Here is a 23,123-nt window from a genome sequence, read left to right as displayed (position 1 = left end):
TGTGCATCCCTATAGTGTGTATATAGTGGTATTGGGATACATTGTGTCTGCTGTTTAACATTTTTATAATGAATTTGGTTTAAGGTCTGCCCATATGGGATTATATTGCACAGTGTAAATATTGTATAGTGTTTAATAAAGACCTATTTATCAAAACTCAGACTGTATGTTGCTGTTTATTTTATGCCAAACACCTCATGGGCCAGACATGTGGACTCAAGGACTCTCACATTTGGCAGGCTGAAGATATGCCATAAAATAGCATTGTTAGCCCACAGACAGATTCCGCTGTTGCATTAGAGGGGTGCTTCATGTCAATAAAACTGTGTTCTTGTTTCTTTTATATAAGGTTTAGAAATAACACAAAAACAAATGGTTATAATCATTTAATCTGTATCAAATGCTTCCTTAACATTTTCATCTAATCATCTAGTTGCTTATTGAAATGTTAAGCACAACTGGAATGTGTAACTAGCCACAAACAATTTATATCCTCATACAATCATTCAGCAAGTATTCTTGATTCATAATTATTTCCTTTGCAAAATCAGCAGTTATCTAATGTTGACATTAAGAATCAGTTCCCTTAGTTTATCCGAGAATGTGGACTGTTGGGTAAAGAACATTTGGACCACTCATTAAAACCAAAACTGCAGTCTGATGTAAACTGAAATCTTTCTGAAACATCTGCATGGAGCTATAACACTGATGGTAACATTTTCACCATTTAAAAGCATAAGGATATAGAAAACATTTCTGTCGTCATCAATTGATTCTATAGTGCAAATTACTTAAGTAAAACGTTCAAGAAATCTTATTCTTTGGAGAATAAGGCAAAGATAGTAACACACATTTTCTGTGAATCTGAATGTTTTACTTGGAATTATACAATTCATGCCAGTCTAATGTGATTTTCATGGGTGTAGATATAGAGCCTTGTGCACACTGTAAACTTTTCAAACCTCCATATAGAGTTGATTGGTCACAGAAAGCTTTCTTAGATGTAACAGTACAGCAGGAACAGGCAGTATTTACTCAATTGTCCAAGAAGCTCTCTCACTCTCTAGTGGTCCGACACCAGGCAGCAGCATTGTGGAACATGTGAAGCCAGGGTGAGGGTTCCAGAGAAGCCCTGAGAGGTTTGGGTGCCCAGGCCCACTGCCAGCTCAACACAGCACGCTCAGGATGGGGCATCATGGCCAGGTGACGGCCATCAACTGAACAGATGCCTGCTATTCCCAGAGCAGAACCATTGGGGTTCATGGGGTATGTCTCGGTCGGGGCTCCTGAGTCATCCACATATCGCAGTGGAGCCAGAGAGGCACTGACCAGTCTTTTCTGGGCCTCAGGAGAGCGGAACTGCATCAGACCTGTAAAAGAAAGATACAGACTACAGTGAGAGGTGAAAACTTAAAGGACACTACAGCTAGAGCTATAAATAAATGTATGTATTATGAAATGTGACCTGGGATTGTTGTTTTACAGAGCAGATTTCAGACTGATCTAGGCCAGTAGTTCCCAGCCCTTGTACAAGTGTGGCCTTATACTATATTGTTTCTTACACTGTTCACACCACCCCTGATCCAGCTCATCAGCTAATGGACAAGCCATTTCAGAGTTGAAGTTAGTGTTCTACAGCCTCAAAGATGAGAACCACTTGAACAGTTTGTGATGAAGATAAATGATCATTGTATGGAATGAAAAAAGAGCATTGATTACAAATAAAAACTTTCCCTCATTGAGTGCTTGGTGATACTACAATATATTTGTATGACAATAATATGACCTTCGAACACTCAGTACTGGAGTTCCACAAGGGTGTGCGACCTTCGAACACTCAGTACTGGAGTTCCACAAGGGTGTGTTCTTTCACCCCTTCTCTTCAGCCTTTACACCAACGACTGTGTCTCCAAGGAACCAGCTGTAAAGCTCCTGAAGTTTGCAGATGATTCCACTCTGGTGGGCCTCATAGCCAATAGTGATGAGTCTGCTTACAGAAAGGAGGTTGGTCAGCTGGTGTCCTGGTGCAGTGACAACCACTTGCTGCTGAACACAGACAAGACTGTAGAGATGGTGGTGGATTTCCGACGCAACCCACCCCCTGTATCCCCCCTCTACATCAAGGGCACCGCAGTTTCCACTGTAGAGTCACTCAAGTTCCTGGGCACCACCATATCCAGGGACCTGAAGTGGGAGAGGAACACCGTCTCCATCACCAAGAAAGCTCAGCAGAGAATGTTCTTCTTGAGACAGCTCAAGAAATTTGACCTGCCACAGACCCTGATGATCCAGTTCTACACAGCGATCATCGAGTCCATCATCACCTCATCCATAACCACCTGGTTTGGTTCCTCTACCTCACAAGAAAGAGCCAGGCTCCAGCGCATCATCAGATCAGCAGAGAAGATCATTGGATGTAACCTGCCAACGCTTCAGGAGATCCACACCAGCAGGGTGAGGAAACGCGCTCGCAAAATTATGCTTGACCCCTCACATCCTGGACATCACCTCTTCCAGACTCTCCCTTCTGGTAGAAGACTAAGGACCATCAAAACCAGCACAACACGACATGCTAACAGCTTCTTTCCCAGAGCTGTAGCTCTCCTCAACGACAGTGAACACCTCTGAGTCTCCAAACCACTGAACTAAACCGACTGGACATAACTGCACTGAACAGGACACTTTACTCACTTGCACTATGCTATTTTGCACAGCTGTACAGAAGTTCTATTTCTGTAACTTCTACAACAATATATAATATAACCTACTTTAGGAATATCTGGAAACATTTTTATTCATACGCATATCTGTACAGTATAGATTTTATATTTTATGTTGTCTAATTTATGTCTTAACGCTCTTTTTTTCTAGTACTTAACTGTATTTTTTTAGTCTATTTATTGTTTATTGTACCTCTTTTAAAGTTTTGTTAACAGTCTGTGTACGTGTTACATGTCATACATGTGTTGCTGTCACCAAGACAAATTCCTAGTATGTCTAACATACCTGGCGAAATAAAGAGATTCTGATTCTGATTCTGATATTTTCAATGTTTCAATTTAAAAAAAATTCAATCCATATTTTTAAACATTAAGGCACAGTGTCAGAAATGAAACATTTTGCAAGTTTGAGTTATTTTGTTCAATATTTTGTGATGGCAGGCTAAAAATGTTTATGACTTAGTAAGCTCATACCTCTTCTTGTTAATATTATGTATTATATTTACCAAAATTCTAATAAAATGTTGCACATATTGGATACAGGTTGCACAGATTGGATTAATTGAATATTGAGGCATATAAATGTGACCGTAGCCAAAATTCTGGTCTCGAAACATCGTCCAAGTGAATGTTTACTACAACGGCTATTTTAAAAAAAATTATAATAGAAAAATAAAAATAAAATAAAAAGTGAGTGGGCCCCCTCCAGGGTGTATTCCTGCCTTGCACCCAATGATTCCAGGTAGGCTCTGGACCCACCAAGACTCTGAACTGGATAAGTTGTTACAGATAATGAATGAATGAATGAAAAAGGAAAAAAAAAGAGAGTGGACTGATGGCTTACCTTCTCCATGGGCAACCCACACACCCAGTGCTGATCCCTCCATCCCTTTTAGCATGATGGCTGGAGATGGAAGAATGCCAACACTCACAAAACGGGACTCAAAACGTCCAGACATATTGTGCGTCAGGGTTACATCTGAGCCTATGTGAAAGAAAAAAAAAGACAGTGGTAGACATGAGAGAAAGTTACATGTAGAGACAAAAGAAAGAGGGGGTGACAAATGAAAAAGGGGATAACAAAAGCATAGGAGTTGGACATGATATTAATGAAAACAATATGTGAAATGATATATTCATGTCTCATCTTATAAAGTATGTCACAGTGCTGTACATACATAAAATCAAAATTTTGCAATTAATATTTGGCACAAATTTGAATACAACAATTGACCTTATGTTGCCTGTAAATTTCAACTAATTATATACACACACACACACCCCAGATTAGGTTAAAAATATATCCTAGTATATTCCTTTAGGATTGGAACAATAGAAATTGGCACAGGATAGTTTACATCTTATCTTGTGTATGATTATAATTAATTAACATAAATGATAAAAAATTAATGGCTTAGCAAAGCTTGGCTCCAATATTACAAATTATATGTTACAGAATACTCCAATATTAACTCTAGTATTTTGTACACATTTCTTACCTCCATCTTGTGCGTCTCCTACCCAGCCAAGCAAAGCCAGGAGCTGACAGCCATTACACACTCCTAGACTCAGAGTGTCTTCACGATTCCGGAATCGCTCAAACTCCTCACGGGCACGAAGGTTAAATGTCACAGTAGCTGCCCAACCTAATGAGAACAGCACAATTTGACAAAGATATCAGGTCAAAAAAAAATATGCATCTGAAAATAGTATACAGAATGACTTAGAGAACTGATGTATTGATGTTGAAAACCATTACAGAACCAACAGAAAGTGCACTGATCCAATATTTAAGCAAATATGTAAGTCTGTAACCAGACAGTACAAACATCTCCAGATTCCTAGTCAGAGGTTTTTCAGAGCATGTGGCAAGACTCATAGTTGTGTGTGTAAGGTTTACCTTTGGCTGACCCCAGGACATCTGCATAACTGAAGCCACCTACAAACACAACAGCTCGAAAGGGGTCAAGGGTTGTGGATCCAATGCACAGATCCTGCATTGTGACATCCCACACCTGCATACAGCAGAGGAGAAAATATCAAGGTAATACACTCTACCTCATTAAGCTAGATTAGAACAAGTTTGGGTACTTTATTAATACAAATTGAGCTGTGATTTGGCTTAAAATTAATCGTGAAATGTTTTGCATAAGGCTACATTTACATCAACAGTTGTAGTAGGTTTTTTTTTTTATTATTATTCTGATCTGCCTTAAATGGCACACATTTGTTTTTCAAATGGATCATATACAGCTTACATCTGGACAAACTGCTTCCCCAAAATGATCTGCATGCGCACATTGCTATCAAAAATATACTCTGCATGTTCCACGTGTCGTAACAAGCAAATTCTGGTGTAAGTTTTAGCCACTTTTGTCGTTTAAGTTTTGAGGATGTCCAACAGCTTGTCAGTTGAACACGATCAGGTCAAGAAAGTGAAAAAAGACATTTTCTTTTAGCACCTACTTCTGGCACATGGGCTGCGAAACCTAAGTGTCTGATAGAGGAGCCAGTCGTGCATGAACCAGACATGAAGAGGTTTACTGAAGAACATTTAGAGGATGATGATAACAATGATTTCAGCTAATAATGTGAACATAGCCTAAGTGTTTATCTACCTCAAATCCAGCCATAAACAAAGACACAGCCATCTCTCGATCACCGTTGCTGCCTTCTTCTCGGACAACCGCTACACGAGGCTTCCCTCCAGCTACACATCATCATAAGAACACATGAATAAACCGATTATTAAAAGGAGACAATCAATCAAACAATCAGCTCGTCTTTGTTGTGTTGCTGAGTAATAGCTTCATTTTTAATTTATCATATTCTCCTGAAACACAAAAACTAACCAAGCTCTTTAACTACAGGTGTTTGGACAGGATCAAAAGTCAATTTAACGTATGGCTGGGTGCGAGTAGCTAGCCCTTCTTCTTCCTGCTGAACACAAAGTGGATTGGCCTGCAGACGCTCCAGCTGAAAGCTTGTACTTTCCCACAAACTCCTGAGAGTAGGCAGGTACTCGTTCAGCACTTCTCGTCCACACAGGCTCACTTTGACCTGGAGAACAAGAGTTGATTATAAAAACATGTCCTTATAACAGTTTTAAATCACTGACCTAATGTAAATTTTAATTAATTATACAGCTTCACGTTTGCTATACAGTACAATACAAGTGGCATTTTCATTCAATCATTATCTGTAACTGCTTATCCAGTTCTGGGTTGCGGTGGGTCCGGAGCCTACCTGGAATCATTGGGTGCAAGGTGGGAATACACACTGGAGGGGGAGCCAGTCCTTCACAGGGCAACACATACACAAACACATTCACTCATACCTTTGGACACTTTTGAGTCACCAATCCTACAAACATGTGTTTTTGGACTGTGGGAGGAAACCGGAGGAAACCCATGTGGACACGGGGAGAACCCACCAACTCCTCACAGACAGTCACCTGGAGCGGAAATCAAACCCACAACCTCCAGGTTCCTGGAGCTGTGTGACTGCGACACTACCTGCTACGCCACTGTGCCGCCCAAAAATGGCATTTTACACTAGGTATAACATTGGCTTTTTTTTTGTTTTGGGGGAATAACACTGAGCAATGGATCCGCAGATTGATTCAAATAATTGTGAGCGAGTGATGTTTTCTGACTGCTGTTTTGACTTTAACCCTTCAGATGTAGGCTTAGAAGTGCCAAATTAAAAATGGGTCACTGAAGTTTAAGAGCTATAGAAAAGAATTCCTATTCCAATAAATTTAGACTGAAGCCAAATAAGGTGATACACAGCGATACAGAAATGTTCTGGAAAAGTCCAGCTCACCTTGGCATCTGGTCCAAAGCCACAAGTAGTGCCGATCCTGTGGCAGACAAGTCCAGCTTTTGTGTAACACTGGCACACACGCTCTACATTACTCTCACACACCTCCAACACCAGTCCCAGCTCCTCTGAGAAAAGAGCCTCCATCACTAAAATAGAGAGAGAATCAGAAAGCAAGAGTTATGCTCATTTAAACCCCTCAAACTGAGTGAATTAACGTTCAGATCGTTGTATTTGGATGATTTTACACAAACCTCCAACCCCTTCAAATGGCAAATTCACTTCTATCCCACGATTCCCAGCAAAGGCCATCTCCAGAAGGCAAGAAATAAGTCCTCCATCGCTGACATCATGTCCTGCGCTCAGCAGACTGTCTACAAGACAAACAGACGCCATGACTCATCAGCAAAATAAATAAACAACAAAAAAAAAACACAACACATTCTTCAATAATGTCGTCCTAAAACGTACTCTGAATGAGTGTCTGTGTGGTGTTGAAACAGGCCGAGAGCAAATCAGGTTGATCCAGATCAGGACTGCAGTCTCCCAGCTGCCCATAACACTGAGCCAGTGCAGAACCACCCAGCCTGTATTTACCTGGACTAACAGGAATATACAGCAACACACCTGACAAGAGAGACAGTCAAATAGATTTGTAAGAATACATTTATAAGACATATACGAAATGCATATAAAAGAAAATACAGGGAGCCTCAAAATTAAAGAAAATAAAGAAAAAACAATATAAAAGCATGATCCAATTTTAAACACAAGCTGTTGGGAAAGAGGGAAACCTGTTATGTCATGCCCCCCACCACCCACTCTTGTGTCTAAGAATGATTTGCTATTTTCTACTATTTAGTGTTCTTCCCTTTCCCTTATATTAAGGTGCATTATCCGATATTTTGCCAGCAGGGGTCACACTAGTGTCTCAGAGCTAAACATGTACAGTGATTCTGCAAACACAATGCTTCTGTCAGGGGACTCATTGTGTGGATGCAGAGTGTAGTGATTCTTTATTGGTGCCCTTTCAGATCCAGAGCATGGGAAGAAACACAACTGAAAAACTTTTTTGAGTGAAGGAACATGTAAATTGTTGAACAGCAAATCAGAGCAGTGTGTGCCTTCTTCCTCTCCTCATGATGCCTTAACTTCACTACACCTTTACATTGAAATAATATATGAAAGTGTAACGTCTTGGATAGTGCACCTTTTAATTTTGAGATATTTAACTTGAAAGTTTAACTTACAATCTATTTCCATTAACAAATTAATTTAGCTTTGAAAAGAACAGATGATTTATTTTCATTCAAAGTTTGCTTGATGGTATTCAATGGGAATGTTTTGCATCATTCTGGGTTTTCAGTGAGAAAAACTGATTTACTGTTAATTTACAAAAATCAGTGTATCCATGTTTTGTTTTATATCATAAGAAAGCAATAAACTCATTCACTGTGTCCATGGCTGCTAAACTAGAGTCCTGATGATCATATTGATGTTCAAAACTGACCTTTATCCTCTGGGTTATCTAGGTCAGGGGTAACTGTTGCAGTAATGTTAGGACACACAGCATACACTGAAATCACCAACGAGCCTGAGATAGGGGGGAAAAAAATAAAGATTATAACTAACACATATTCAAATACAAACACACACATGCACTCATACACAGTGTGCTATGCAAAAGTCAGAGATTATGGCTGACACAAAATAGCAAATCAAAGACATGAGGAAGAATGGTCTCTGACTTTTGCATAGTTCTGTATGTTCACATACAGGCATAGACATGTCTGCATATACCTGGGGCTTTGACAGTTTCTCCGTTGACGCGAGCTGCCATGCTAAGAGAGTCCTTTCCTCCATCCACAGCCACGCCCAGTTGTTCCATGGCCTTACACATAGCCTGACATGCCTCCCACAGACAGGCCCCCTCGCCTGGCAACTTTGCTGCCCACATCCAGTTCCCACTGCACTTCACATCCTGAGACATACAGGGCATATAAACTTACTGAGTTATCAGTACACACACTTAACCGGGAGATGTTTGTTTAGTGTATTTTCTTTCACATGAAAGAGATATTGTAAGCCTTTTCCACAATTAACACAGTTCACTAGGGTCTTAAATAAGAGACAAGCTTTGGTCAATATACCACAGAAATGCATCTTGCTTAACTGTAAATATCAAAGACCTCCAACATTTAATTTGTTTAACAACATTCTAACCTTTGTGACTTCAACAGCACACAGTTTAAAAGACAAAAGGGATATTTTCGAGAGAATAAAAGAGTCATCTATGGACCTCTGAGCATCTGCTCAACTCAGACTATCATCTTGGACAATAGAGATATGTATAGTGACCATAACACTTTTAATTACTACTTTTTTCCTATTTGGTTTTAGTCCAATTGCACTTGTTTTCTATGTTATTAATAATAGATGAAAACATATAAATAAATGAGAAAAAAAATTGCTCAAGAATCAAGCATCACATCATAATATTTACCCTGTCTAAACAGCCCTGTTGAGCATGACCAGTTAGAGCACCTTATAATTTATTTGAAAATTAGCCACAACTGCTTTCAACTTGAGCCCCCAGCAGTGATAAGCTGTGGTTTTCTATGTCTGGTTTGTTGTGTTGGTTCTGCCCTATTTAACATCATTTCTGCGCTCTCACAAAAATTCTGGTATAGTGCTGTGATCAGAGATACTCAGATAAAGAAGTGGGACAATTTAAAAAAATCTGCACTCCATGTATCCCATGTGTTTCAGATCAAAATGTATTATTTCACAATTTGTGGGTTGGCAGGCACTTCCAATCCCCAAATAACTGTGCAAGTGCAATGAATATTTCATATATGCCCTATAAGGTATTACCTTATACTCACTTTCAAATAAAATTCTTGAGGTCTGCTGTTAGAAATATAGTTTTAATGGAACAAAAAGTCTATCTGAGAAGTAGCAAAAAATATTCATTTCAAAAAGGTGAATGCTACATGAGAATCACAAGAATACATTTCTTTTTAGTCCCAGAATAAATCAGTTTATTTTCCACAGGTTTAGTATCAGTATTATGGCTGTATTTCCCAATGCAAAGAAAATTAATCACTGGTGAAAACAACCATCCTTTTAGTGTTTCTCTTTATGTGCTTAAGCATTCATCATTATGGTAACGGTTACCAACCTTGAGAGAAGTGACCTGGGCAAACACCAGATTTGTGAGGGCCTCTCCCACAGCCATTCGAGCTCCTGCCGCAGGGGAAACCAGACCTTTGATGGGCTGTTCGCCAATTGCCGTAGCAGCACCTTGAAGGCTAAAGGGGGATAGGGCAACCACTGCCACATCAGCCAATGGTGTGTGGAGGGGTCCTACACACTGCTGCTGAGCTATTAGTCCAGTCACAGAGCGATCCACCTAAGGCCAGAATAATGGATAAGAAGAAAAACAACTGTTTTCAAAGAACTGAAATCAGCACCAATGGACAGCTACACACATCTATGCTCCCAAATAATATATTACTGATTAATGCACAGTGTCATTCTCAGGTGAGTTTTAGGGGTCAAATCATACAACCGAAACCTTCGATACCTTGTTTGTGAGGTAACGTTTGCTTGCAACTGCAGGCAGTCTGAGGACTCTCTCTAGAGCTGGCAGAGCAGACAGGCTTGCAGGAAGAGAAAGAGGCTGTAGAGAGGACCCTATAATGTCCAGCACAAACTCCTAGAAAGAGAGGGAGAGAGAGAAAACTAATGAACAAAGTATACAATTTAACTTTGTCTTGGGAGAAATATCCAAAACAAGCCACAAGAGGGAGCTCCTGAAATGAGCTGCATTACCTGAACTTATGGAAATAATAAACCAAAATAGTACTGAAACGTAATATTGTATTTACAGTGGGGAAAATAAGTATTTGATAACCTGCTGATTTTGCAAGTTTTCCCACATACCAAGAATGGAGAGGTCTGTAATTTTTATCATAAGTACACTTCAACTGAATCTAAAAACAAATCCAGAAAATCATATTGTATGATTTTTAAAGAATTAATTTGCATTTTATTGCATGAAACAGAACTTAATATTTGGTACAGAAACCTTTGTTCACAATTACAGAGGTCAAATGTATCCTGTTGTTCTTGACCAAGTTTGCACAAACTGCAGCAGTGATTTTGGCCCATTCCTCTATACAGATCTTCTTCATATATTTCAGGTTTCAGGGCTGTCACTGGGCAACACTGCGTTTCGGCTCCTTCCAAAGACTTTCTATTCGGTTCAGGTCTAGAGACTGGCTTCACCGTTGGGACCGTGTTCTTGGGGCTGTACTCATCCTTCTTCCTGCGAACACAGCAAGTGGGGTTGATGCCAAAAAGCTCTATTTTGGTCACATCTAACCACATGACCTTCTCCCATGCCTCCTCTGGATCATCCAGATGGTCATCAGCGAACAGGCCTGGACATTTGCTGGCGTGAGCAGGGGGACCTTGCGTGCCCTGCAGAATTTTAATCCATGAAGGCGTAGTGTGTTACTAAAGGTCATCTTTGAGACTGTGGTCTGTGGACCTTTCACAGAATCATCCTTAACTCACGAGGTGAGATTTTGCATGGAGCCACAGACCGAGTAAAGATTGACAGTCATCTTTTTTTTCTTCCGTTTTCTAATAATTGCTTGCCTATTGTCCTGTAGCCCATCCCAGCCATGTGCAGGTCTACAATTTTATCCCTGGTGTCCTTAGACAGCTCTTTACTCTTGTGCATGTTGGAGAGGTTGGAGTGTGATTGATTGAGTGTGTGGACAGGTGTCTTTTATACGGGTAATGAGTTCAAACCGGTGCAATTAATACAGGTAATTAGTGCCGAATAGGAGGGCTTCTTAAAGTTCTTTAAAACAAACAGGTCTGTGAGTGCCAGAATTCTTGCTGGTTGGTAGGTGATCAAATACATATTTTATGCAATAAAATGCAAAGATTCTGCCCTTCAAAATCAGCAGTGAATCAAATACTTATTTTCCCCACTTAATTACATATTCAAGAGAAATTGCATATTTTGATATCACTCAGACTTTACAAAAACTCATTAGAAATAATAAGTCATTTTTGTACATTTTGATGTAACATTAACAGAATCCAGCCAAATTTATATTCAAATTCAATTCAAATTAAACACATAATAAAAACTGTTCACAATTATGGCTTTGTTATTATAGGCTTTGTGCTAAATCTAGCTCCTAAGTCAATACTTCTACACTGTCCATCATCTACTGACAATGAGTTTAGTGTTTGAGTTTTTAGTTCTCTCACCTTCTGAGGCATTTTCCCCAACACCCAGTCCAGCTCCAGATCCACAGGGTTCCGCCCACTGTCCACTCTATCAGCTTGGTTAGACAAATCATCCACAAGAACAATCTGAAAGAAAAAAAATCGGAATATTGTCTGTGGCAGTACCAGGAAACTGTTGCTAGGTCAAGGATTTCACTCTGAATCTGTAAAATGATTTTAAACACAGCTTGGTCAAAGCTGTGCAACCACAGTTTACAACTAGATGAATAATTCGATAGTGCTGAATACATTCATACTCACCTTTCCGTCACCTGTAATTTTGCCCACAAAGTCAACAGGGCATTTCTCCCTCTGACAAACCTTCTCTAGAAAACTCAGATCAGATGGGTGGAGCAACAGAGCATTGCTCTCCTGATACTCTGCCCCCCACATCTCTAGAACACTGAGCGTGGGGTCACCTCTCTGCAGAAAAAGGACAGAGTTTATGAATACGTTCAAGTTTATAGATGCCTTTATGTAGTGGCATAAATTATTTTCACAAAATCACACCTTAAATTTGCTGGTGTAAATGACAGCTCCAGCAGGTTCACTCAGCTCCTTCAAAACATTTCCTAAAATATAGGATAAATTCAATACTTTACAAGAAGATAATGAAGAAAATGTTGTGAAAACTAGATGTTTCATAACATGAAGAAAAGCCACAGGAGAAAGTGACTGATTGAACCATTACTGTTAACTAGGAATATGAGGAAATATCTCATTAATTTTTAACACAATGTTCAATCACAGTAATAATGAGAAGTACCATTTCCTCCAGCACCCTGGTCATGAATACTGCAAATAGGATTTCCTGTTGCTCTCTCCAGACAGGCCCTGAGAGCCCGATTCATCTTCTGCTCCATCTCAGCATCGCCTCTTTGCACTGCACCCAGATCACGATCACTGCAGTTATCACCCTGCACCTGTCTCACACACACAATATATATTTCTACTTCAAGTACAGCTGTTTTAATAAGATGTGAATGTGAATGTTAACCCAGATTAATCTTCTGTGTTTTTACCTGTACAGAGGATGCAGCCCCTCCTCCTACACCAATCCTGTACACGGGGCCTCCTATTTTTACCACCTCCATATCTTATAACAAAAAATTCAGAATGCACAAAAATCAGATGCATGTAAGAACCCAAAAAGATCCCATTTTAGTCTAACACTTCACTTCATAATCTTCATGCAGGCACATCCAATGAAAATCAGTGGGGGAGGGAGTATATGCAATTTAGATAAACCAGGACGAGTTTTTAGGAGTTTAATAGATGGCCAGATGGTGTTAATAAGGTATCTGAATCGCACTATAATTGCTGTGCTGACGTTTATTACCTGGCTCTGCACACTCTTTCTTCACATGCTTATCCTCAATGGAGCCCAGCCCACCACTGAACATTATTGGCTTGATCCATTCCCGCCGCTCCCCATTGGCCAATCTCATTCCAAAAGATCTGGAAAAGCCTTTGCAAAAAATTTGAAAAATGAAATAAAAATTGAGAAGGACTTTGATTAAGGCAGGAAATAAAAATAATAATAACAAAAAGATCACAGTACCTGCCAGTACTGGCTCTCCAAATTTGTTCCCGTAGTCTGAGGCTCCGTCACTGGCTTCTATAGCCACTTGAAGAGGTGGAGCAAAGCTGGAGGGGTACTCCCAACCAGCCTCCTCCCAAGGGAGGGTAAAACCTACAAAAACAATAAGAAAGAACAATGGGATCAATTCCTTTTAAGTTGACCAGAATCTCCATAAAACATACTAAATTAGAGTATGTTATAATAACAATAAATCAGTCGGCATGCACTCCTACCTGGAATGTGGAGGTTACCAAAGCAGTATCCTGCAGTCCCTGCAATCACGTGACCTCCCTGGCCAGCACTTTGCACATCTCTGATTCGCCCACCGGTTCCAGTGGTGGCTCCACTAAATGGAGCTACTCCTGGAGTTTAAGATGATCACATGTTAAATTATTGCCAGCAAAAGAAATGAGGAGAATTTACATTTTTCTTTGTGAACATCTACTCTTTTTAAGAAAAAGGAAACAATAGAATGCAGAGCAGCCATTTCAGTTAGTTTCAGAAAAAATGTGGAAATTAAGGTACATACAGGTATGAATGTTTTAAAAATATAGTAATATCATAGTAACAAGTTGTATTTACCCATGTCAATTTGTCAATTTTCAGTAACTGTACCTGGAACAGACTTTGTAATACAAAATGTAATTTCAGGTTTCTACTTTATTACTTAAGTGTTATCTTTAAATGGCCAGATACAGTATGATAACCCTAACATGTTTTACAATTACTTAATAATAATTTAGTAACAATTAATAAATTCAAAGAACGTTTATGGATAAATACAACCGGTTACCATAATGTTACCATATTATTACTCACCAAGTTGAAAGCCCAATCAAAATTGTCATGCATTTGTATGTGTTCCAAGGCCTATAACATTGAATTAAATGTTGGAAATCTTGTCATCAACCCAAAAAACCTTTTTTTATTAACACAAAATTATAAAGTTGGCAAATATATCCTCAAATGTTAATGCATGTCAAATTAAGAGATTTTATTTTATTTTAAATCCAATGAAGGGCAACTGATTAAAAAAAGAACATTTCCCCATAAATGGAGATCTATGGTTTTCTGTGGATGTTGACAAAGAGACACAAAATATTAGTGACAAAGGCATGTTTAGGGAATGGGGTAATGTATTGTGGGTCTGACCAGTGGGAAAGTTGTGTGTTTCTGCAGTGAAGATGACATGTCTTGTGGTGTGTCTCGTCTCATAGCAGCTGGCTTGCGCAGGGTCAGTAGGAAACATGCACTCCAGCTCCATGCCTTTAATACCACTGCACACACACCCCACAAACACACAAAGGCTGAGTTGTAATTGTTGACCAAGCCAGGGATCAACAGCCTAGCTCTTAGAGACCTACATTTCTGCAGAATGCAGCTTCACCCTAAATCCAGGGGATGATTTGCTTTCATTTTCAGTTGTTAAAATATTAAACTCGAAAACAAACATTAATTCACTAAATAATAATCCACTACATTATTATCATTAAAGGAATATACAATAGGGATCCCTCACCACTCTAGCTTAATGAATCTCCTTTAATTTGGAAATACAAGGTTGTGTCATCTATGATTACTACATTTGGTGTTTGCTATTGTTTACAGGTGCTGAATAGGAAGAATGAAACAGGAGGACTTTTCCCATGTCCTTCTTATACAAAAAGAAACAAAATAAGAGCTATTTTCATTAATGTATACCTTGGGTCTTACCCATAATATTGAAAAAGTTTCCTCATTTTTTCCTCACATCAGATACAGACGTGTTGCAGAATACACTCTATTCTCTGAATGTTCCAAACTCACATGATCTAATTAATACAATATAATGATGATCAGTACAGATGTGTCCAGTCAGGGTTGGAAGTGAACTTTGCAGGAAAGAAGATCTCCAGAAGTCAGTAAATTGAATGCAGTAGTGACTTCGTAAAAATCAGTGTCAAGAGTGGTGCAGTCAGCTTAATCACAAACTCTCCACAACTCTCATGTGCTCACCTGCTGTTGTCACAGAACTTGATGACGTTGTTCTGGTTGCTATGCTGCTGGGTGCCCATAATGAGGCTGAACAGTGTGTCCTTTTGCTCTTGCCCATCAATCACCATCCGCCCCCGAAAGAACCAGTGGCGACTGTGCTCACTGCAGGTCAGACCACAGAAAGGTAATGATTCCACATTCTCTATATATACCAGGGCTGAAAGAATAAATGCTTAATTATTGCTATTGTAATTTGCAAGAGTATATATTTTTTCTAATAATATAATCAACAATGTTGTCTTAACTCGGACCAAAAAAAGAGATCACATCACCCCCATTCTCAATTCCTTACACTGGATACCAGTCTGTTACAGAATAGACTTTAAGGTGTTATTACTGGTCTATAAATGTCTTAATGGTGTAGGACCAGTGTATTTATCAGATCTGCTACAGAGATATGAGCCGAGCAGAGCTCTCAGATCTTTAGGAACTAGTCAGTTAGTCCCGCCTCAAAACTAAACTTGGAGAAGCAGTGTTTAGCTACTATTCCGCTCTGAAATGGAACCAGCTGACTGAGAATATTAGAAGAGTCCCGACTTTAGACACTTTTAAATCAAGACTTAAACTATTCCTGTTTGAGCAGCTTACAGCTCAGTTTAAAATACTCTGCACTTTCTATTCTGTAACAGCACTTTAGTTCTTTTTTTTATTGTATCATTTTAAATTGTTTTAATAATTTTAAGCATTTTACTCTTTTTATGTATTTCCTTTTTTTTTAAACTCTTTATTTAGTGCTTTTCATTATTTTTCAATGAAAAAGAAACATAAGTAGAACGTAATGCATTTCCTTTTACTACAATATTTTAATTATTTTATTGAACTTTGGATTTTTATTCTTGCTTTTAATTTAACAGTTTCTTCTGTGAAGCACTTTGAATTGGTTTTGTATGAAAAGTGCTCTATAAATAAACTTGCTTTGGCTTAAATTTTAAGTTTGGAAACGTGACCATTGATGTGACCACAGATGAATTTGAACAATCAAAAATACAAAAAAAAAAAAACCAAAAAACCCTTCTTCCATTTTCAGTCTAATCTCCATCTGCTGTATGTACGTACGTATATATAACACAGGGTCAGTTAACATTAATGAAAATCTAAAATAATTTTCCCTGTGTTTCTGCACCTCCCCACTTTTGTTTTAACATTTTGATTATTGTATTCTTACATACAATGAGTAGTCTGTCAACATAAAACCCTGCAATCATCTGAGATACATTCCAGGAGTACCAATATGCTCATATTCCAAAATACTTACTATTAACTTGGACAGAACTTGGCATCATTTACACTTGTATAATATATCGCTATGATCTGAACCAACTTTAAACAGTAGATAAACCATGACATTTTACTGGCTCTGGAGCTCTCCTTATTTAGACTGAGAGCGGCACAGAATAACGGCAGCCTTGGTTTCCATCAAAACTGCGCAAATGTGGACGGGCTCATTGGAGAACACCAAGGTTCAAAAATACTGAATGGAACCAATTCAAAATCCAGAGATGTCGAAAAAGCACAAAAATATATGTGTGAAGAAGTGGAACTATTTAATTCTGTGGAAGGCTGACAAATGCTGGAAATTTCCTTTAATGAAAGAGAAGACTGAACAAACCAAACAAAATTATACTCTCACATGGTCTTTCATTAGGACATACACACCTGTTGGACTGGGCAAGGTCAAAGCACTCTACACTGGTGGGGTTTCTCTTCACTCTCTGGAACAATGCTGTGTAGTAGTCTAGATCCCAGGAGTCAAAGGCCAAACCTGTTGATGTACAGTACAAATGCACTATCAAAAAAGTTTAAAAAGCTGCTAAAGTTAAAAGCGCAGCAAGTTGTAAGAGAAAACTTACATCAGATACGATCAGAAGTTAAATTCAGATTTTCCCTTTATTTGTATGTACAGTACATAGATTAAAATGCTAGCCATTAAAAAATTAAATTAAGGAGACATGCAATTCAAAATTAAGAAGACATTAAGGGAAAAGAAATGAAAAAAAAAAGAATAAGAAAAAAAGAGCTACAACAAAATGACCAAATCTACAATTTTATTAATAATTAATGACAATGAAACAGTAATTAATTAAAACACTTTAATTAGTTTCTTTACTTTCCTGTCAGTTTTTTTTGTGCAGCAAAGGTTAACCAGAAACTATTTCCCAATTGCTGCAAAGAATGTTTGACCTGTGATTATCTACATTCAAGAGCAAACAAGAACAGAGAAATAAGATAACTGGGGGAAATTTTTAAATATAAGAGTGGAGAAATAAGAGAAACAATCTAAAAACTCAGAAAAAAAGGTGCTTCTTTCTGACTGCTGCTTGCTCAGCTGTGGGGTGAGCAGTAGCTTATTTTCATTTAAAAGAACTGCATATTCTGAACAGAGGTGTTATGGCTCTGTGATGCTTGTTCAGTGTGTTACTTGTGGAAAATGAGGATGACTGGTTTAATTTTGCTAAACTAAATGCCATGTAAATCAAGCCTCAGTAAACTCTTTTGGGCCTGGCTGGCCTCCCACAAAAGTTCATTCACTTGCTCACACAAATGCACAGATCTTGTGACCTAATGAACTACAACAACCCCCAGCCTGTGACACTACTTCAAATCATGTTGTGTGTCATGTGAAATGTGTGGCCTCAATAATTAAATCAGGACTGTCTCAGGGTATCCAGCCGGGTGAGATTTTCTACTGAAATGAACAAAAAAGAAGAAACTACATGCAACTAAAATTTGTACTTGGGAGCGCACCTTGAAATTTATTTATTTTTTGTATAATGCTAAACTTGGGTGTTATAAGAAACATTCATAAAAGTTTAAATAAAGAAACACACAACAGAAATATGATACATCTCTCCTCAAAAATGACCAGTACTGCTCTCCTCTCTATGTAGAATGGGCAGTCCTAAAAGTGGGAAATGCTTATGTCACTATTACCCTGACCAATCACAAGGCTACCATATCCATGCCTCCTCTCTGAGTCGAAGAGACTAGTGAGTGGAAGGGAGTGAAAGACATAAACAGAACAAACACAGAACACAAAACAATACAGAACGGGCCCGAAAGGATTAAGTCTGAGTACAGCAGAGATAGCAGCAACAGTCCGTCAGTGTGTTTAACAGACCCTCGGAGATAGCAGCCACACTGGACCGGTGCGCAGAGCAGGGTAGCAGCAGCTACCTGACGTATGGTCATTAGTAGATTGGACCACACCGTTCTCAGAGTTCTGAGCATATTGAGCACATTTTGGTCATTTTTGAAGAGAAATTTATCATATTTCTGTTTGTGTTTTTTATTTAAACTTTGCTGAATGTTTCACATAATACCCAAGTTTGGATTTAAAAAAAAAGAAAAATTCAAATTGGGTTCCCAGGGGCTTTAAGCAAGTCCACACCACTTACCCAGCTCATCATTGGCCTTCTCCAAAGCAGCACGACCTTTCCCCAGAATGTCCACCTCAAACACGCTCTGCGGCTGGATGTCCACAGAGAAGGAGGTGATGGGTTTCATGTAGACACACTCTGTCATGCTGTCATACAAGAGACCAATCAGCTTCTCCATCTCCTCACCCTTCTTTGGCCCATTCTGTCCATCCTTTGACAAATCATAAAATTTAAAAACTATGAATTCTCAAAATGGCACTTATACAAAAAAAAAGAAACAACTCAGTAAATCCTCATCTGGACAGTATGTGAATATTTTCAAGCCGCTCTCTCCAGTCCAACACACACGTACACATCTTTTGTTTCCAGAATACACTGCAGTTTACTTTAAATATTGAAAACAAACCACATTTAAAGTGAAATTACTACAAGTGGCATGCATTTTTCCCCCACTGAAATAGCTCTATGATTCCCACTTTGGGAATCAATGCCCCAGTTTTAACCTCAACATGAAAACCTAAATCCAGTCAAAGCCTAATTTTGCTTCTACTCTTACTACTAAACCTAAGCCTATCATCCCAATAAAGTATTGCTAATATACAAAGTTTCTGAGAATTTGTTAACATTATTTCAGTTCAAAGATGACCCAGTGTTCAGACAAAGCCATGGGAATGAGACTCTTGATAAATGAATGGATAATATGTGGTTAATCTGAGGCTGGCTGGCTCTCAAACTCTCTAGAATTGGCATGATTCTGCTGACCTTGATGAGATGCCTCCGAGACAGCTCCACTCTGATCACCTGCCTCAGGCCTGCACTCTGGCAGATGGACACTGCATTGGTAGACCACGCAGTGGAGAAGTTCAGCCTACAACACAGCACATTGCAAGAGCAATAATGAGATTATAACCGGGATACGACACATTTTGTCTTACTGTTTTAATCAAATTTGCTCCAAAGAAAAAGAAAAATAGAAAGGAGATCAAATGAGTTGCAGTCAGGCACTGAGAGCGCAGTAACTTCTGATGTTACAGTCTGAATACGTGTGGAGAAAAACACAAGCCCAGTAGCCCACTGTTTAGTGCTGAGTTATTGTTAAAAGAGAGAGAAAGAAACAGACAAAATACTCAGAAAATCCTTCACTTGACTTTGTGCTCACAGGGTTTAATCCTCTAAATGTGTGTTTTGAGCCTCAGTTCACTGAAAAATCTGCCTGTTAGCACCAGTTGTGCTTCTAAACAGCGTAGAACCGTCTCATTTCACTTATTTTGGAACTTTTCTGTTCCTTCAGCATCAGTTGCTGAAATTAGCTCTCTCAGAAATGGGTTTTTATCTCCAACACGTATGTCGGTGTGCACTGTCGGGCTGTGTTTAACTAAATTCACTCGATAGGTGCTCACAGATATAAGGCCCAGTGCAGCCTGACAGAGCACCCTCTCCCCACGCTAATACAGTTTACTGCAATAATATTTTAATATATAATATATATGTAAATATATTTTACTGCAATAATATTTGTATGTTGGATACTGCCCATCCATAATTCAGACACCAAAATAAAAAGACAGTGATTTTCTGACATAAACTTTCCTCAAAAAAATATTGTTCAGCTATTCAGCTATTAAAAAAAATAACAAGTGAGTAGGCAGCATATTCATGTCTAAGAATACAAGACAAGCTACTAGCTCATGTTTAATGGTGCAAAATACTGTCTATGTAGGAAGCTCACCAAGTTTTGACTGCATGACATCCTGCTAGTTTAAAAAATATGTATATATATTAATAATTTTGGTGCTTTTTTTGGAGATTTTGATGTGAAGGACAGCTGTTGTTTTCAAACAATGTAGTAAACTAAATATCTACAAAATTATGAAGATACATGTTTTTAATTGGACTGCATATTGTGCATATTTGTGCATATGTTTCTAGAGCAGATCCCCCCATCTTTCTTCTGTGAAAAAAACAAACAAAACATTTCCACTGTAGCACTGAGGTAAAAAAAAAAAAAGCATCCCCAGTGTTTAGGTACCTGGGGCCAATCTCCACTAAGGTCTCTGCTGGTGAAGTAGCTCTGAGGGTGGACTCATCTGACAGAGCTGCAGATTGAGGAGAACTGAACAACCAGCGCAGGATATCCTTCTGTCCTTTACTCAGTGGGGCAGGATCTGCTAGATTGTGTTTGTTCATGAAAGAGACAGAAAACAAAGAGAATGAGAAAGAGAGGCAGAGACAGAAACAGACATAGAAAAGAAAGACAGAAAGAGAGGACAGACATAAAATGACAGAGATGCAGAAAGTTTGAGAGTAAGAGAGCAAAAGACAGCAAAACATGGCAAGAGATCAAATGAAAAACAAATACAGATTTGTGCATTACATATAATTTGTAATTAGAGTAAGAAGCTGGAAACTAACTGTCTATCTGTCTCACAAAGACCAGAATTATTTTTTTTCTGGATTATTTAATTAATTAAATCATTATCTTTCCCCCATTCGTCTCTCTATTTCACACACACACTTCCAAAGCTGTGTCCTGCCATCTCTCACCATTCAGCTCAACATTGAAGCAGTGCTCAGTCGTAATGGTAACCTGTGGATACAGCTGTTTGACCCTCATCAGGGTTCGCCCCCCTTCAGATTCTTCTCGCTTGTAGAACCTTAACACAGACATGTTCCTGAGGGCAAACGACAGACAGAGATAGTTAGGGAGACAACAACATAAACAGTATTACCTGGATAAAAGTTAGTGGATATCCAAGATCTCATCCAATATTTCTTCTGAAGAGTATTTATAGAGTTTCTTCTGAGAAGGTTTTAGACTAGGTGTTGTAACATTTCTGAGGATCTGATGACATTCAAAGCTGACTTTAGAAACTTTTTGACAAGTACGATGATCATTATTGTTATCGTGACAAATTGTCACAGCATGTTGCTGCCCAAAGAGAAACATTTATCTCCATGTTTGTCGAGTCTTAAGTTTACTACATCATTTGAACTCAGCAGCTAGGTGAAAACTTCATGGTGAACAGAACAATAGAAATCTCCACAACTACTTGAATTAAAATAATTTTACATTCACTTCCATTCCATAGTAAATTTAAGAAGGTTTCTCCTTCTGCTGTAAAGTTGCAACTTTGGAGAAACATGTTCAATTAAAAGCGATTATATGGTCAGTACCACAAAAGGAAACAACTGAAAGCAACAGTAAGCAACATTAAGTATTTTCACCTCTCCTTCACAAACTTTAGAAAATCTAACCACTACATGCCTAGTGTAGGTGTATCCTCAAACGTGGCCAGGCAGTGGGACAATGGTTAGTGTCATGCTCTGGAGCCAGGGGGGCTTGGGTTGGAGCCTTGCCTTGTTGATTGTAAGGAGTTGTAAACTACATTCGTCCAATGTCTTCTGTGGTGACCCTGGAGTGTTTTTGTGTTTCAGGCTTTTCGCTGTAATAGTCCTCAAGGTTCAAGCTGCTCAATACTGACACTGTCCTTAGTTTCAGCACCCAGGTCTCATTCATTTAATGATCAAAGGGTCTGTGATAGTGGCCAGTATCAAGATAAGCGATCAATATTTTCCTGCTAAGTAAAGGTTAATGTTATATGGGGGAGGGGAGAGAGAGAGAGAGAGAGAGAGAAATAAATAGTAAGTATAAGTGTTTAACTTCGCTGCAGATTTCAAACGACTGTTTTTTCTTAACTCTCCTCACAACAAGGTTTAAAAACTGTTCAGTTCCAACGAAGGATTCAAGCGGGACAGTATAGAAAGTCACTACAAAGAACATTTAGAGATTATTATTCAACATTATACTGTTTAAACTTTCTTAAAAAGGAGCCCAGGTTTGAATTGGACTCCTCTGTGCAGATGTACTGAGCTAACTCAGTTAGCCGCAGAGCAGAACACATGTTAAGTTTGGAACAGATGAATTTGTCAAGAGCTAACAGACTACAATCTCTCTGTGATAAATAAAATACGCACATCATTTCCTCACCTTTGCTATGATTCAGAGACTGTACGAGGTTGTCTCTGTTCTCTGTTAAGTGTCTTCTGCAGCAGGAAAGTCAGAACAGACCCTCAACACACACTCTTTAGAGACACACTGAACCACCGCTAACTTTTCACTCAAAACGAAACCGCGCCTCTTTGCACATGCGCCTTCGACTCCACCTCTTTTCTACAGGTTGTAGTGAATCGTTCCTGACGCTGTCCTGGAACGAGGGAATCAGACAGCAGTGCTGCTAGATTTTTTTTTTCTTTTTTAAACGGTGTCCACTTACACCT

The 23,123-nt window shown here is 38.8% G+C and overlaps 1 protein-coding gene across 3 annotated transcripts; it reads right to left on the bottom strand.

The window, feature by feature from the left end:
• Nucleotides 1-396: 396 nt before the first annotated feature.
• pfas (phosphoribosylformylglycinamidine synthase) lies at nucleotides 397-22,970 on the bottom strand. Of its 3 annotated transcripts, none has more exons than XM_066677762.1 (29): nucleotides 22,834-22,970; nucleotides 21,390-21,517; nucleotides 20,875-21,013; nucleotides 19,608-19,713; nucleotides 18,864-19,056; nucleotides 17,125-17,230; nucleotides 15,430-15,570; nucleotides 14,587-14,711; nucleotides 13,668-13,796; nucleotides 13,414-13,545; nucleotides 13,192-13,320; nucleotides 12,875-12,948; nucleotides 12,619-12,775; nucleotides 12,363-12,424; nucleotides 12,114-12,275; nucleotides 11,835-11,939; nucleotides 10,129-10,260; nucleotides 9,724-9,954; nucleotides 8,343-8,523; nucleotides 8,053-8,136; nucleotides 7,014-7,169; nucleotides 6,797-6,916; nucleotides 6,546-6,691; nucleotides 5,573-5,780; nucleotides 5,339-5,430; nucleotides 4,621-4,735; nucleotides 4,220-4,366; nucleotides 3,565-3,705; nucleotides 397-1,370 (listed from the first exon to the last, which is right to left on the bottom strand). In XM_066677762.1, the coding sequence occupies exons 2-29, from the start codon at nucleotides 21,511-21,513 to the stop codon at nucleotides 1,057-1,059; spliced, it is 3,951 nt and encodes a 1,316-aa protein (XP_066533859.1). In that variant the 5' UTR covers nucleotides 21,514-21,517; nucleotides 22,834-22,970; the 3' UTR covers nucleotides 397-1,056. The 3 variants fall into 3 exon arrangements, with proteins under 3 accessions (XP_066533859.1, XP_066533857.1, XP_066533858.1); XM_066677760.1 differs by having other exon boundaries at nucleotides 22,821-22,874; XM_066677761.1 differs by having other exon boundaries at nucleotides 20,875-21,010; nucleotides 22,821-22,873.
• Between the last annotated feature and the right edge of the window lie 153 nt (nucleotides 22,971-23,123).

The sequence above is a fragment of the Hoplias malabaricus genome, chromosome 7, assembly GCF_029633855.1.
Source record: "Hoplias malabaricus isolate fHopMal1 chromosome 7, fHopMal1.hap1, whole genome shotgun sequence".
Lineage (NCBI taxonomy): Eukaryota > Metazoa > Chordata > Actinopteri > Characiformes > Erythrinidae > Hoplias > Hoplias malabaricus.
This window is presented reverse-complemented; position numbering and strand designations above follow the sequence as displayed.

Excerpts from the sequence above, each read along its gene's own strand:
- pfas (XM_066677760.1), bottom strand. Across the intron at positions 12,276-12,362 it reads TTTACACCAGCAAATTTAAG|AGAGGTGACCCCACGCTCAG; the intron begins GTGTGATTTTGT and ends CTTTTTCTGCAG. Across the intron at positions 10,261-11,834 it reads TGGGGAAAATGCCTCAGAAG|GAGTTTGTGCTGGACATTAT; the intron begins GTGAGAGAACTA and ends CTCTCTTTCTAG.